Source organism: Ixodes scapularis, unplaced genomic scaffold, assembly GCF_016920785.2.
Source record: "Ixodes scapularis isolate PalLabHiFi unplaced genomic scaffold, ASM1692078v2 PGA_scaffold0__279_contigs__length_252992795, whole genome shotgun sequence".
NCBI lineage: Eukaryota > Metazoa > Arthropoda > Arachnida > Ixodida > Ixodidae > Ixodes > Ixodes scapularis.
The window spans coordinates 240974179-240990385 of NW_024609835.1; the positions used below are offsets into that span (position 1 = coordinate 240974179).

Here is a 16207-nt window from a genome sequence, read left to right on the forward strand (position 1 = left end):
GAGAATGCCAGTTCTATAGATTTCCAGGTTAAGAGGTGTGCACAACTGTTGCCTAAATAATGACCACACTTATTTTTTATGTTAGGATTAAAGTCTTATAGACATGGTATTCTCAGTGCAGATGTAGAATAGCATCACACAAGTGAGACTGTTGTGAACAGTCCTAACATTTCTTACATTTCGCCATGTTGCTTAGTCTAACGACCTGTAACCAATGTCATAATTAAATCGGATAAATATCCCACAAGTGAGCTTCTACTAAAGATATTCAACGAAATGTGATGTCTCAATGTATAATAAGATAAATATTTGTATGTGATAAATAAAACGAAAATCTCTGAAGACCCTCACCTCTCCTCAAAGAGGCAGTGCAGCTCACATGGCTATTTCAATGAAAGAACAATGGCAAAATTATTTTAAGATCACAAGGGGCTTTAAAATTGGTCTTCTGTTTCTAGGGCAATTTTTTTCATTTTGTTTTTCATCATATACGTTGGGCTTATGCAAATATTCAAATTTTCTAATAGTAGTTTCGAATATTATGATTCGATATTCACTTTGGGTTCACCTGTAATATGTGTTTTTAGTTTTCCGTCCTGATTTTGGCGGGTGACCATTGTTCTCACCGAGCACTGGCGAAGCAACACCCGCAAAGCTCGCTCCTGCGGGTGTTGCTTCTCTGCAATGCATTGGTGCTCACTAAGAAGCTTGCTCCACAAGGCTTACTCGCTGCGGTCAACACTTCGAAAAGTAGAAATATTGCGCTCGCATGCTTAGGAGAAAAGTACACTTTCAAAGTGAAATGGTAAACCTAGTACCGTAATTATTCGCACAATGAACGCACTTGCGTAATGAATGCACCCCCAAGTCGGCTCTCAAAATTTCGTCTTTTTTTTCCATTTGCGTAATAAACGCACCCCCAACTCGGACGTCAAAATTTTGACCCCCCCCCCCCCCCCCCCCCCCCCACGCGCGCGAAATGAACGCACTTTTTTTTCCTGGTGCAGCGAGGTCGCGAATGCATGGGCAGCTTGGGCGAACAAAACGCCTTGCAGAAGGCGTTAAAAAAATTCGCAAAGATCCAACGGAAGCAAGAAAAAAAAAAAAAAAACCACCCAGAGGAGCTTTTTTTTTTTCTTTTTTTTTTTTGCACAGTGCAGTCTGGATTTTGGGTTCGCGCCGTCGCGCGCAAGGAGGTAAAAAAGAGAAGCGGAGGAGTGCTCCAAGGAAACGAAACAACTTGCGAAAGGCAGCAAAAAGAAAAAAAAAAGCCCACCGAACTGAGAAAAAAAGAAAAAGAGGAGCTTTTTTTTCTTTTTTTTTTGCACAGCGCAGTTTGGTTAGGGGGGGGGGGGGGGGTCGCGCGCAAGGAGATCAGAAAGATAAGCGGAGAGCCCTCGCCTAAGCAACGCCTAAGCAAACAAAACGGCTTGCGAAAGACGGCAAAAAAAAAAAAAAAAAAAAATTAAGGAACTAAAAAAAAAAAAAAAACGAGTTTTTTTTTCTTTTTTTTTGCACAGCTTAGTTTGGTTAAGGGGTCGGGCGCCGCGAGCAAAGAGATAAGAAGTTCGATTTTTCAGTATAAAAGGTCCCTTCCTTATGCGAGTAAATAGGGACGCAAAAATTTTACTTCATTTTACTTCGCGTAATGAACGCCCCCCCCCCCCCCCCCCCCCAACTTTGCATCGATTTTTCGGATAAAAAAGTGTGTTTATTCTGCGAGTAAATACGGTATTAAAAAAAAAAAGAGACAATTTGTGAATGTTGATATCTACAATGCAGTTACCATTTTCAAAATTAAAACTTACAAAAATATATGCGAAGAGCAAAAAAGGTAGACCGGGAATAGATAAAATAACGAACAAGCGCACACACACCATCTCAAAACACAGCTACTGAATTTATTTCACATCCTCGCTTTTATTTACCCTCCTCGCGACGAGACAACGAACACAAGAAACAACACCCACTGCCACACCCCAACCCACAAGCATGGCCGACGAAGGGGTGAACGCTCACTACATTGACCTTTCTCTGAACCCCATTAGTCATCTCCAGAAACCTTTTCATCTCTCTGTTCGACGATGACGAGAATTTGTTAGCAGAAAAGGGCGGTGAAAAAACAAGGCACAAACATTGGAGTTGGCAAAACATGTGGAGGAGCGTAACGGGAGCAAACCTTTACACTCTTTAAAAAGTTTCTGCTGGTGACTAATGGGATTCAGTGAAAGGTTAGCATAGTGAGGGTTTATTTGTCTGTTGTCCATGCTTGTAGGTTCGGGCCTCCCATGGCGGTGGATGTTGTTTCTTGTGTCCATTGCTATCTTGTCGCAAGGAGACTGGGAACAATTGAGGGGGTGCACGAATGGATGAAACTGATGATGCGTAACAAAAAGCAGTAGCTCTGCTTTGAGACGGTGTGTTTGCTTGTCCGTTTTTTACCTCCCAGTCTCAGATTTTTTATTATGGAGTTCAATCACCGGCTTGCCTACATAATTTCACTTTCATGAGAAATATTTGTTTTGCAGACATTCCCTGACAACCTGCATTAATCATTCGTGGTTGTCCTCTTTTTTTTTTCAAATTCCAGGTTGTAAAAAGGATATTGACACATAGCAAGAAGATTTATGAATTCCCATGATTCGCTATAGCTGATCATCTTTATAGGCTTAATTATATGTCAAATGGGTCGTTTACTTGCCAACCCAATGTAGGCATTGAACTTTCTGAGGCCACTGTGCATAAATATATTTAGTATAAAATTAGCTTAGAAATGGACAAGTGGAAGCTTGGGCACACCCTTCATGAGCTAAGCTGGGTTTTCCTTTAAGCTAGGTGCACTAACGAAAGGCTTGGAGGAGCCATTTGATATTAGATTGGAAAATATTCAGCCGAAACCCCTACATATTCACTTTGAATTTGCTTAGAAGTCGAGCTCACAATCGACTCTTCGCCGATGCCTAATACATTGCAATCCACTTATAATGGTAATGAGAAAACCCAAAAACTCAATTGTTACAACTGGTTATCATTCTATCTGGACTAGAAACTGATCGTTTAGTCTAGAAACTCTAGAAACTGATTGTTATAAGCAATACATCATTATATGTGGTATCGTTATAAGTGGATTGCTTTGTATACATTATTAATTCCTAAAACTTTTTTTTTGCATTTTACATGTTTAGTATTTTATAAAGGGAAGTAAGAGTACCATATGCGATAAAATAAGAAACTAAAATTATATTAATTCCGCCAAACTTGTACGAAGGCCATGTTTTTTGTTTGTTTTTTTCAATGATAGGCTTTTTGAAAAATATCTCCTCAAGATACCTATAAGCCATAATTGTTTGAAATATGTAACAAATACGAGCAATTTGTCTTATATTGAATTCGAAATAGACAACAAAGTGTGTTTCTACTTGACTGGTTATACTGTGATATCCTAAAGCATCACCAACCTCCAAAGATTGTCTATTGCTAGTTTTGATTAAACAAGGAAACACCGACAGTTCTAGCAGAGTCATTGAAATTCATACGGTATTTTACGGGTTCCATACTGGGCAGATTAAAGGGTTATGCCGAGTCGTGTGTCCAACAGGATCAAGCACGCTTTATTCATTAGCCATCGCCATAAAAGAAAACATTACTAATGCATTTGCAAGACTTCTTGTTTACCGTTTGATGCATCAGCCCAATTGTGTTCAGATGAATCACTAAAATTTGCAAGTATATAAAAAGGAGAAAACTACCACCTGCTCCTAATTGCAGACACCAGCGTTTCAAGCAGCAGCTTGTGCCATTATCTGATCATCTGCAGAGAAATTGAAATTTTTGTTTTGATTGATAAAAACCAATTGTAATAACATATGGTATAAGCAGCAACATGGAACGCAGATTTGTCTTATCCGCGATCTGCGGTGTCGGTTTCCTGGTCGTTCCAGTTAGTGCGTGTGCTTGATTTCTATTGTTCATCTTTGCGTAAATATTTGCTGTCACACCCCTAAAGATGGTCTGCTCCATATTCTCTTTTCTTGGTTTACCACCTTGCCGTGGACTCTGCAGAGGATGAATTTTGTACCCTTCATGTTTCAGTCATTTTGATGCAGTACTTGTTGACTAAAGGTGCATTCAATCAGAAAACTCTGTGAATCAGAAAGCAGCTTTTTTACATAAATGTTCATTGCCACTTGCAACACAATAACAAGCAAGAAGGGCACACCAATGCCCTTGGTGGGGATTTACGAAAGCTTGTGAAACAAAAAAGCCCCCTGAAAAAAGAAGATACAGCATGTTGATAATCTTTTCATGGACTCGAAATACTTTTAAACTGGCGCTATTTCTAAATACATGCATTTGTAACGTGGCATCAATATCTATGCAGCATATCTTGAGGATAATTTGACGTATAGTTATTTAAGATAAAGAGAGAAGTGGATTGTGTACTCAATTGCATTACAAGTTTGCAAGCTTCAACCCTCTGCATCTATCGTCGCCTCTAACATCCACAGAAAAACCTTCAGTGGCTATTGGGAATTTCCTAGGGCTGTGTGTAGTGGCCATTTCTTAAGAACAAATAAGAGATTTTGTGCAGCGGATTTTAGTTAACTTAGGCAAATCTGGTCCAAATAGAGCGCTTTTGTTGTCACGCGGCTAGTTCTCAAAAAAAATTCTTGGTACCCATCGTAGCTGGGGCCGTGGAAAAGTTTGGCGCTCCTAGCCCTTGCACTTTCCCATCTGCAAGGCCCCCTTTGCTTTGTTTGGTGGCAGACGCTGGAGTTGCTGTGGGACGACTACCACCGCAAGATGAACGACCAGGTGATGGCGCCTCTCAACAGCTACATCAATCAGTTCACAGACGTCAGGGTGAGTGGACGACGGGCTGCGTCGTGGGTGTGGGGCACTGTAACGGAGGAGCAAGTTTGGCTGTTTGTGGAGCGTTACATTATCGAGTATCTCCCGTCGTGGCACACTAGACCCATTGCAAATAGAACTTCCCTGGTGTTCCGCAACACAAACCCGTATTTCGGCCATGTTGAGGTAGTTTGCACGCACAGTAAACATTTGGGGGAAGTCGCATCTAATGAGCCATCCGCAGACTGTCGCCGCGAACAGGGGGTTGACACGCGCGCCAGTGGTACAGAGCAGTGATACACCCCCCACTGCCATCTGTCGGCACTTGCAGAAGGTGTTTTCTAGCCAGTGTCCACAACCATTGAGGCTGTGGTGCTATCCTGTGGCGACGTTGCAAAATTTGAATATGTGCTCTCCAAAGCAGTCCAAAGTCGGCGCATGTACCAGGGCACTAATGCTAACATATTTTAAAAAAAATGTGTAAAGTTTTTGATTATCATTTTTCTTAAAATTATTTTATAGAAGGACGTCAGTCCTTGGGGTGGCAAAAGTTCCTGCAGTCACATGTTTATGGGATTATTTTAGGTGTTATAGGGTCCAATAGTTACGATGATTGAAGCATTTTGGATTTGTTTCTCCCTGTACAAGAGTGGTTCACGTTCTGTTGAAGTGGAATGCTTTTGAACTGCTTGGGATTCTCTAAATTGAAGTCCCCAGCTTTTAGGCAACCGTGAGCACCGAGCAACCTTCTTCCTGCCTGCGTTGCAGGGCAGGATAGCCAAGCGGGGCCGCAAGCTTGTGGACTACGACAAGGCACGGCACAGCGTGGAAAGTCTGCGCAACTCGGCCAAGAAGAAGGACGACTACAAGCTCGGCAAGGTGGGTGCGCCCTTGGGCAGCATGAAAGCGGGCCATCTCTCGATGCAGCAAGGGTGCATGAAGCTCACTTTCTACTAGAAGAGGTTTGAAGTTATCAATGCTAGAGGGAATGGGTTACAGTTGATCCGGTCGTACATATAATTTTTCGCAATTTGCCTTTTTAAAGGGGCACTGACACCTCAAGATTCTTTTTTTTTTTTTTTTGTGGTTAACATTGATTTAAAACGTTTTCATATACCCCCCAAGACTTCCTCGCTTCTTCTTTGGCGGCAACGTAATGAATGCGCAAATTTAAAGGCTTCAGAAGTTGTCTTTTTATAACATTTAACAACGGCATTTGTGAAACATATTTTTTTTTTTTACTGAATTGCGAATGTACTTTTTTTTCCTTTCTTTCCGAAAGAATTGCGAATGTACCTTTCTGCCTTTCTTTCGAAAGACAGAAAAATGGAGCCCGGAAGTATCGGTTCGAAATCGGTCGTTGCCGCCTCTTTGCCTTTTATCCGTTCTCGCAACATGGCGGCACGCAGCAACTGCGATGCCAAGGGTGGTTGTGCAGTCCTTGGTGAATCGGACAAAGTTTTTTTTTTTGCTGCTTGATGACTTCTTGAACTTTGCAAAAAAAAATTGTCGAGCTTTCCAAAAAACTGGATTTGGTTTCTTACGACACGCCCAATTGGGAACAGGAGGATACCGAAGACGTCGCCGGCACTTTCGAATTTGGCACAGCTGGGACAGTTTGTCGTTCACCATTGGCACGACGTGGCCCTTGACGTTGTACACTCAAGTCCCTACAATCAAAAAGTGTTTTAAACCTCCCAAGGAGCACCAACTAAGGTGTGAAGCTCAAAAGTAAAGCGTCAGCTGCTCAGAGTCGCGCACATGTCCCGTGGGGAAGAATACGACGTTTCCAGTTTGGAGACCAAAGAAAAGGCAAGAAAAGCACGGCTGCGACCTCGACGTTACTTCTGTGCTTACGAGCTTCAAATTCGGCCTTTAGGAATTGTTTTCTTTTTTTTTTACAGATTCATAGTTTTTAAGCCTCAAATTTTGAGGGTGATATCTAGGCACGATTTTCAGTTGTCTGGTACAATAATAAAAAAAATATAAATTTTGAGCTGTCAGTGCCCCTGCTTAGAGACATAACTAAGTTTGACTGGGGTTTCAAAACAATAACACTGGGCATAATTTTTTTTGTTCTTTTGTTCTAAACTGGTGACAGTAACTTTTTGATGTGCATATTGAAGCCGTTCATAAAAAGATTTCCTTAGGCAGTGCAAACTTTTTGATGGACTGCCGTGGCACGACTCGTACCTAGGCTTGTATTCCGAATTTGACATTTTGGCAATTTCCGTTGGTCGTTTGTTAAGAGTCATTGTTTTTGTTTTAATTCGAGAAATGTCTAGAAAGATTGGTTACTCTCGGGAACCTTGGTGTGTTTGGAAGCCCTTTAAAGGCCGACGACCAGACTCGAGATTCTGCAAGGCAGAACATCCTCCTCACCTTAGGGAAGGAGGGAACAGGCAACGGTGGACAGGGTAGAAGGAGGGAGAGGTGGAAGCGAGGAAAAAGTGGAAAGCACGAACTGGTCGTCAGCTTTTAAGAACCGTCTGTGTACGCAACCCGTTGGTTAAAGAGTCTATTCTCTTTGCAGGCGAGGGAAGAGCTTGAGGATGCAAAACAAATGTACGAAGTGATCAACAACGAACTCCACGACGAGCTGCCTGCACTGTACGACAGGTGAGGCGCTTCGGCCAGAGTGGGGTCCTGCGGTAACCATCCTGTCCCGTGGCATCTGCCATTCCCACCTCTATGGTTGCTATGGCTTGCGGGGTATGGGGGCCTCCAAGGAGCAGCGAGGGCATTGTGTGGGACTCTGGACCTGTTAGAGCAGCAGGCAGAGGGTTGCCAGTACTGAGAAAGCTAGAGAATGTGCTGCCAGGCATGCCCAGGCAGTACAGCAGAGTTAAAATATAACCGCCCAGGTCTAGCAGTTCAGTGGGCATAGGTTTGCCCAATTGGGGGATTTTCTCCGTGGCACTACTTCGGCGAATCAGGGTGGTGGGAAAATTTGGCTTTTTTCTGGCCTGTGGAGTGCCTAAAACGATAAAAAAAATTACAAAGTGATCTCTACTTAAAGTACTCACAGCCGTGCCTTTGAATCGCTGAAGTAGGGATTGCTTATATGATGCGATTCCAGATCTGGATTGCCCGCAGCAACCCTTTTACTCTCAACTAAAAAAAAAAAAAAAAAAAAAAGGCGAAAAAAATATGGGAAGGAGTGAGCATTGAGTAAGTATCACTTTTTAATTGAAATCTGCCACGCGGCTATTGAAGGAGCGTATGCACGATGCTTTTTCTGCATTTTACTACGAGCACTAGCTACCTAGTATCGGCAATATTTTTCTAGGTTTAGTTCCAGGTGTCTCTCAAAAGGAGTTGGGAACTTAGTCATGCACCGTAAATTTGCGTTTGCATTCTCCAGACACGCACGACAAAAGAGAGCGTGAAAAAACAAGAGCGACTTTCTGGCGCACGTGTAATCTTGTTCGTATGTCGAGAACCATCCAAAACATAGGCAGCTGCATTTTCGCGCTTGTGGCAGGCCACCGTGCGTCCGCCGTGTCCCACTGTCGTTGTTGCGACTGAGGGTTCTGCCTTCCCATCTTCTCAATTTAGTTTGAGAGTATTGGTGAACTAGATGGGCAGAAGTGAACATGGAAATGTTGGTTAGTTCAAATGTCTAGTAACAGTAGACATCTCAATTAAGGGGCAGTGCAGATGCCTAAATGAACTCCATATTGTTTTTTTTTCAGTGCCCGAGTTGGTCATGAGGGTTCCGTGTTTTCGGATAAATCCAAAAAAATCCGAAAAACACTCGCCGGTAAATTTTTTGTCGATTCGGATTTATCCGAAAAACTCTGAATTTTGAGGTCACAGCGACAAAATAAACAGCAAAAAAGACGGAGTTTTACAACTAAACTTTATAAGAGCACAAGGTCAGTGGTCCTGGGAGATTCCATTTCAGTTTACTTTGAAATATGGAACTTCTGACAAAAAGGGTTTTGTTTTTTAGCAGGTCAAGGTTCCTTCCAGACAACAGGTCATTGTACCCGAACATTATTTTTTTTTTTCTAAATTTTTAAATTTTACTCAGTCAAATAAACTTCGAATTTCAAAGAATTGGGGATCTAACAAAAATAAACTTCGATAAACCCCGAATCCCCGGCGAAAAATAAGCTCCGAAAAACACCCTCCGAATTTCACGAGAAATAAACTCCAAAAACACAAAATCCTTGTCGTGTGTGTCACAACCCCCTCTAAAAAAAAGAAGCTTTTAGCACAACACATTTATGTTGCAAAAACTCATTTGAAGGATTCCAAAACATGTTTTTATTTTCGGGTCGACACAGACTGCGATGGCAGTTCCCGTTTGCCTCTCTGGTCCCCGCACGAGAGTTGCCCTGTTCCCCGGTGGCGGCTTCTGACGGCTGCCTCCCCGTTTCACAGCCGTATCCCGTTCCTGGTGTCCAAGCTGCAGACATTCTTTGCGGCGGAGAGCACGTTCCATGCGGAGAACTCAACAGTGTTTGCCTTCCTGGTGGAGGCAATGCAGAAGCTGGCCCTGGAGGGGCCCCAGCTGTCCTCTAGCTCTGCCTTCCACAGGAGCCCCCACGGCCTGCCCAAGTAAGCACCTTCTCTATCCCTTTGGAGCAGTGCTGATCAATTCAGTCGTGGAACTCTCCATAGATGCCATGTCTGTTGAACTCCATGGTGTGGTGACTCCATGGAGTTTGCGGGCTTTGAGGCACGGTGTCTAGATGGCACTTCACTGCAGCTGCTCTAAGAAATACAGATTTGAAGCACATACTCTAGATGGCGCTTCAAATGATGCAAGCACTTTTTTTGGAGTTCCGCAACTGAGTTGATCTGGTAACTGAGGTCTCGCCAATGGAAGACCAGACACCCTGCTGTGCCTCGGGGTTGTTTGAGGGCGTGTGTGTGGAATGTCTACGAGAGAATCCATGATTCGGTCCCACCACCAGCGTGGAACCAGATGTCCCGCATTTTGGCAGCATGGTCCATGTAGAATGCACTCTCGAATGATGCTTCGTGATGGGATTCCACAATGCGTTTCCTACATTTTGGCAAAGATTGAAATGATCTCGGAATTTGGGTGCTGTAACATAGTTCGAAATATGTAACATAGTTTGAAATATGGCGTTACTTTTTGCACTTTTCACTTTTGGTGACGGGTCTCGTCGGTGCATATATCCTAATCACCTCTGCACGAGCAACAGCCTTCTATGCTCGGACCTGCCAAGTGAGGTTGGCATCCCTTTTTGGCTCGTTACAAGAAAGACGAAATGCATTGCTCTCGTAAAATGTTATCTCGTTGCACCCAGCAGGCTGGCTAAGGTGGTGAAATGGACAGCTGACCCTTCTCACCGAGAGCAATTTCTTAGTGATAGTGTTATACAATTTATGAGTGGATATTTTTAGCTTGTGGTAAGATTGAATTAACGGAGGCAGGAATGCAAAGATATGCCTTATATTTTTTTGCTATTTGGCTTTCAACATTCGAATGAAAATGTGTTTATTTTTGTAACAGTCGTTAGCTTATCAAAGAAATTAATAGGCTCGAGGAAACATTGCATTTAAATCGCAGTTGCAGCTCACTCGTTTTGGTTTGAATCGAAAATCATACACTTTCAAAACTTGAGGTATGGAGGCCACTCGGGCAACGTAAAACAAGCTTTAGGACTACCTCTGTCTGCCGACTTTTTGGAAAATTTTTTATCCGAGCCTTATTTTTGCACGACCTCAAATTCTGTCACGTTTCTCGCAAACGAGGAGCAGACTTTTACTTCAGCCAGTCTTATGGCCCCCGGGTGTGTTTGAGAGAAGTTTTTCGTTTTAGGCATCTACTTGGACATTTCTTTGTACCAGAGAGGTCTTTGAAAGAAGTCTTTGAAAGAATGCTTGTGTTGAGGCCCTTTAGCCCCTTTCTCTCGGAGGGTGCTGAACACCTGCCGTCGTCTTTCTCTCCCTCTCTTTTCCTCCCCCAACCACGTAACACCCTCGTTCCTCTCACACCTTCTTTTCGGGGTCCCCCTTCCCTTCGCGTCTGCGCGACTCGGCAGCGAGCTGCGGCCTGACGGCCACCTCGCCGTCCACTCCGACTGGGAGCCCGCGCGAGAAGTCGGCTCTCGCCGTTGGCCACCCCTCGCCGGACTTTCGACCGAAGACCGACGAATCGACCCGACCGAACCGAACGACGGCATCGTTCACCTGAGGCGGTCCCAGTCAGACCGCCGCAGGTCGCGTTCGACCGAACGCGTCGCGGTGGAAGCGTCTTCCACGGGAACCTGCGTGCCCTCCGCGACGCCGGACGCGACGAGCCTACACAAGAGCCGCCTGCTCAGCCGCTATTCGGAGCAGCAGCTGTGCGGCGGCGTCCGCGACGCGGCCTTCACGAGAGTGCCACCCGGCCACCGAAGCTCCTCGATCCAGCACCTCCCCGCGGGCGCTCGAATGCCCCTCGACGACCCTGAGAGTTGGGCTGCGGTGCCACTGCGCGGGAAGCCGCCAACATCTGCCCCCTGGCATCACGGAAAGCGGGGGCTGGAGGAGGACTCTCCCGACCGCGTACTCGTGGGCAAGGCCCAGTACGCCAAGGTCAGGCGGCACTCGGAGCAGGCAGCCGCGCTCGAGCGCCGCGAGGGCTCCCACGCTGCCGCGCGACCCTCCTCGAGCTACCGCTACTCGGTCGAGCGACTCCACGACGGCCTCGCAACCGAGTCGAAGGGGAGGCACGGCGGGAGCTTCTTGTCACTGGACGCGGGCTGCGACCTGCGTGGCTCGGCCAACAGGCCGGTCGAGCTGTACCTGGTGGTGCGGCCCCCCGCCAGGGGGGGCCCCCGAGGCCCGACGGGGGGCAGCAGCGAGGTGGCGGTGCAGGCTGGCGCGGACGAAGCGGCACCACGCTCCTCGGGGGCCGGGTATGCGACTTCCGAGAGTGCACGCGTGCACCCCGACACAGACTGCTTTCCCGAGCCCTCGTGAGGCATAACCACGCTTGGTTAGCAAACGGCCACTGCACTTCCTGTCCACTTTAAACCCTCAATATTTCCGGAAAACTGGGAGTTACGTTACCTTTCTTTTTCTGCCCTGGTCAACGACGTGCTTTAGCACGACCGACTCTCGAGATACTCCTCTTGTCACGCATCTCGAAGTGGTTACTGTGATGTTTCTCGGCACATTATGCGGAGAACGTACAACAACTGGAAGCATTCTGTGGTCTTTCTGTTTCAACTATCTGTTCCTTTGTCCACTCTTCTCATCTTGGACCACACTTACCCCTGCACTGTGAGGCCACTTGGGCATTATCTTGGCTGCACTGCTTGTGTACCGGAGGTAGTGCTTGTGTACCGGAGGCATTCCACTATTGTGGTTTTTTGAGAAACTCAGAATTTAACTCATTTCCCCAAGTGGAAAAAAGTTGGCGAAGTGGGGGGTGTTTATGTATTCGTACTTGGCCACTGGATCAGTCAAATCTCTTTATCCTCATCTGCGTGAGTAAAAGAAAAGTGAAAACGGTAGAGGCATGTGTGACTAGCGGAAAGGTCACACAAGCGATACGCTGGAACGTTCTGGTGTGTTCTTCATGGATCATACCACACCCCAGCATTGCAGCTGTCCACCTAAACACTAGCTGCAGCTTTCCTGGGCTATCTTTATTGACCTTAGTTGTTTTTGTAGGGTGTATTCGTGCGAGGTTTCCAATTGCATTGCATTTTGCGATGTACCATCTTTGTCTCCACACGCAGGAGGGACATTCGATGCATCATGTTGCACGTGCTCGTCCAGCCGAGTTACATTGGTTCCTTAGTCGAGTGGTTTGCCACCGCCGTTTTGCCTTAGTTTAAGCAGATGTGAACCAGTATGTTAGGAGGAGGGGTACGCAGTGGACATCCTCTACAGCCGAAAAACGTCATACACTAAGCTGTGGCCACGAGTCAAGATGACAAACATCTGTAACTACCCAGCGTAAAAGAACAGCCTTCTTGGGCGTAAGCAGTTGAAAGCAATCGGGAGTCGTCGCTGAAAAATATAAATGCAAACGGTGTGATTGTCATTTTGCAGATGTGTTAGTTCATGTTTGCCAAATCCTGACGCATGTATGCACCTTTGATTAATTTACTCAAAAATATTTAACCAATTGGTCGTACGAGCGTTTAGAGGGGGCGGGGGGAAGTGGCTGTTAGTTGTGCATTCGCAGTAGAGAGCTAATCAGTCTCTCTGATGAGCGGCACGCAGTAGTGATAACTAGGGGTTTGCAAATATTGAAAGTTTTGAACGTGAATCGAATATGAACATTATACAAAGTGACAAAATTAAGAGAGTTCAAAACTGCACATGTCTAGATAGCATGTAAAAATGCATCCTCTAATGTTGTCACACAAACAACTGGTAGTGACCTTATGATAACTCAAATTACCCTTGACTAGCCAGCAAGGTAGATATCAGCTACTAATGCAATTATTGCAAATTATCATGCAAGAAAATTAATTGTTCCACATGTTCAGTACATAAGCGCTCTCTTTTCGCCCTGACAACTGCTCCTGCAGCAGAAGACGCCCTCACTCCCGCAGCAGAGATTATAAAGTTGCTAGAAAAGTGACTCACAATGCAGGCTTAGCAAGACGAAAACTAAAACTGCTCCTTTGTCGTAACCTAATACATACCTGTTGTGCACAATTAACGCACACTTTTTTTCGCCAAAATCGGAGCCCAAAAATACATGCATGTTACAATTGAAACCAGAAACCGAAACTCAAAAGGAAAATGCGATACTAGGTATAAGGTGACTAGCCCCATCGCCATCGTGACCGTTTGTTTACATTCGCCATTTTGGTAACCGTACACTAATACCAACGTTACTAGAGCCACTCAGTTGGAAGTGTGCTACTTGAGTACACATCATCTCTCCCCCGACAGAAGGCGACCGAAGCCCCGGCCGGCCCAGTCTAGTCACGAGTCGCCTGCCAGGGGCAGTGCCGTGGGGGATCGGTGGCCCAGTGGGATAACGCGTCTCAGCTCGGATCGTAAAGTGAAAGCTTGCGCTGCAGAACCTCCTGGGCTCGATCATCACCCCCTGCCCATTTCGATCTGGACGAGTTCCGTACCGGCATGCTTTCGTGTGATCACTACTGCGTGGTGCATGTTAAAAGCCCCAAGTTAGCAGTTGTACTGCGTTGGCTAAATTTCTCATCTACAGCTAGGAGACAAGTCGTCCGTTGAGGCGTACTAACATGGAGGCTGTCTAAACGTACAAGCAACACAATTTTTAGACAGCGCTGCGTCCAGCTCCAACGTGCTGCCCTGGCAAGACAATCATCATCCGGCCTACCCCTGAACACAACACCCCCCAGCCCCAGACAAGCGAGTTCACTTGCATCTACGGACTTGTGTCTGCTGTTAGGATGAAAAAAGCGAAATAGAAATTCCACCAGGTGGTTTTGTTTAAACGAAAGGCCATCACGCTGGCGGGAAAAGATAACAACGGAGTAGCACTGTGTGGTCTTACAATCCCAGCGACCGGACGAGCTCGCAAAGTTGTTTTGGGAGACGACCCTTCCAGAGGTGATGGTCGCGCACTCGTACAAGGGCGAGAAGCGCGGCACTTAAAGCGCTTTAGACAAAAACAAGGTTTATCTCTGCGGGCAGCGAAGAATCATCGTGGAACTTCGACAACGGTGACTAGTGTACGGTATCTATTTTTGTGTTGGTGCACGTTTCATAAAATCTGGTCTATGAGGTTATTTTACCAGAATATCGGCAGCAATTTACTTTTTGCATACCTGGGAGCTAAACCTGCCTGCACATTAGGTAATGTAAACATGGTAGTCGTGCGTATAATGGAAGTGGTGAGTGCTTATTCAGAAATGGTTACAATACCTGCAATTTTAGGCAACTAAACACATCTTTTAAGAAAGCCCTGAATGTTCAGGCCATGTCCCGCACGCTGATGATTCGCTATTTGCTCGAATATTCACACATTGCCCAAATATTCGGCCATAATCGAATATTTTGAAATATCCAAACATGCAATTCTCGAATCGAATGCAAATCGATAAGAAAAATATTCGATTCACATTTGAAATCTCGAATGTTCGTACACCCCTAGTGATAACGCAAGTTTTCCCGCTCGTGCATGCTGCTTGAGCTGGGATGTGCTATCATGCTCCACCAACAAAGTCCTCCGACTTTTTTCCCCCGTTCGTAAACGTTCGTACAACCAAGTTGCTAGTCTTTTTTTTTATCGGTAAATGGAGCGAAGATATATGCATGTGCCTGGGATTTCTATTTGAACGTTGCTCTCGCACGCGGACTTTAAGATGGTGTCATAGCAACATTGCGATGCTTGCGTGCCTGGTGTAAGTACACCAGGCCTGCGAAAGAATGAGAGACAGATGATCTGGTTGAACTTGCACACATTCAATGCTAAGGCAGCAAAAAAAAAAAAAAAAAGTCTCATTTTTTTTTTTGAGAAGAAGGAAAACCAGCGAAGCTGTACTATGGTGGCAATTAAGTATTTATAAATGTAAGGATTAAGGTGTGATTGGGCATTTGGTTATAAAAGAACCGTATTGTCCCCGGTTGTCTTCGTTATACCGTGCCAACCGCCAAAGACTCGTGAACGGGAGTCGAGGCACCACTAGTCATTCCTCCATCACGTTCAACGTCGGTAGGTGCTCCGGTACGGGCGGGTACTTGTAGCCCTTCACGGTTACGAACCGGGGCACCGCGCCTTCGAGCGGGGAATCTCGGCACGTTCTGCACGCCGGTTCTTTCTAGACGTCTGCCGACTCGATACACTGCCGCAACGCGCACGGTCCCGTTTCCCTATTCTTCTCTTCCGACACGCCGCCAATCGTGGATACGTCTCCGGCGAACCAGAGTCGGTCACTCAAGGCACACGTGACGCCAAACGGGTTCTCCACAAACTTTCTCCGGATGCTCGCCACCTGGCCGTCGCACCTGGGAACTGTTCAGCCGGCGGGGAGTGCTGTTGTCACCGGGCCTCGCACTTGCACTTGGCCTCTGTGGCGCGGCCGCCGGCGGCGTTTACATCGCTGGTTCCGTTCTCGGCGGCGGCTTTCCAGGCGAGCGATGTGCTCTTCTTTCGCAAGGGAGTCTGAAGCGATGGACGTGATAGAAGTCGAGGCAACAGCAGCTTCACGTTGGTTGCGGGCCCATTCACGCTGCTGCATACGTTGCCGCTCTTTTTCTTCGTCCTCGTCTGTTTTTCGCACTGTTTCCTACAATGAATTCCCACCAACGCGCCCAACTATCCATTCTTCTGTGATAGCTGGAAGGGTTGCTGCCATCTACGAGTGACGGCGGCAATCATACTGGTTGTGTGCTTACCGCCCCCGCTTATAGATGGCGGTAGCTGTCCAGAGGGGTTTTT

At 46.0% G+C, this 16207-nt stretch overlaps 1 protein-coding gene across 1 annotated transcript in view; it reads left to right on the top strand.

The window, feature by feature from the left end:
* Positions 1–16207, top strand: part of LOC8051811 (myc box-dependent-interacting protein 1) — a 103375-nt gene that overhangs the window by 54806 nt on the left and 32362 nt on the right. Inside the window, exons 4-7 of the mRNA XM_029972684.3 lie at positions 4768–4863; positions 5620–5730; positions 7385–7470; positions 9241–9417. Coding sequence (XP_029828544.1) covers positions 4768–4863; positions 5620–5730; positions 7385–7470; positions 9241–9417 — 470 coding nt within the window. The remainder of the gene's footprint in view (positions 1–4767; positions 4864–5619; positions 5731–7384; positions 7471–9240; positions 9418–16207) is intronic.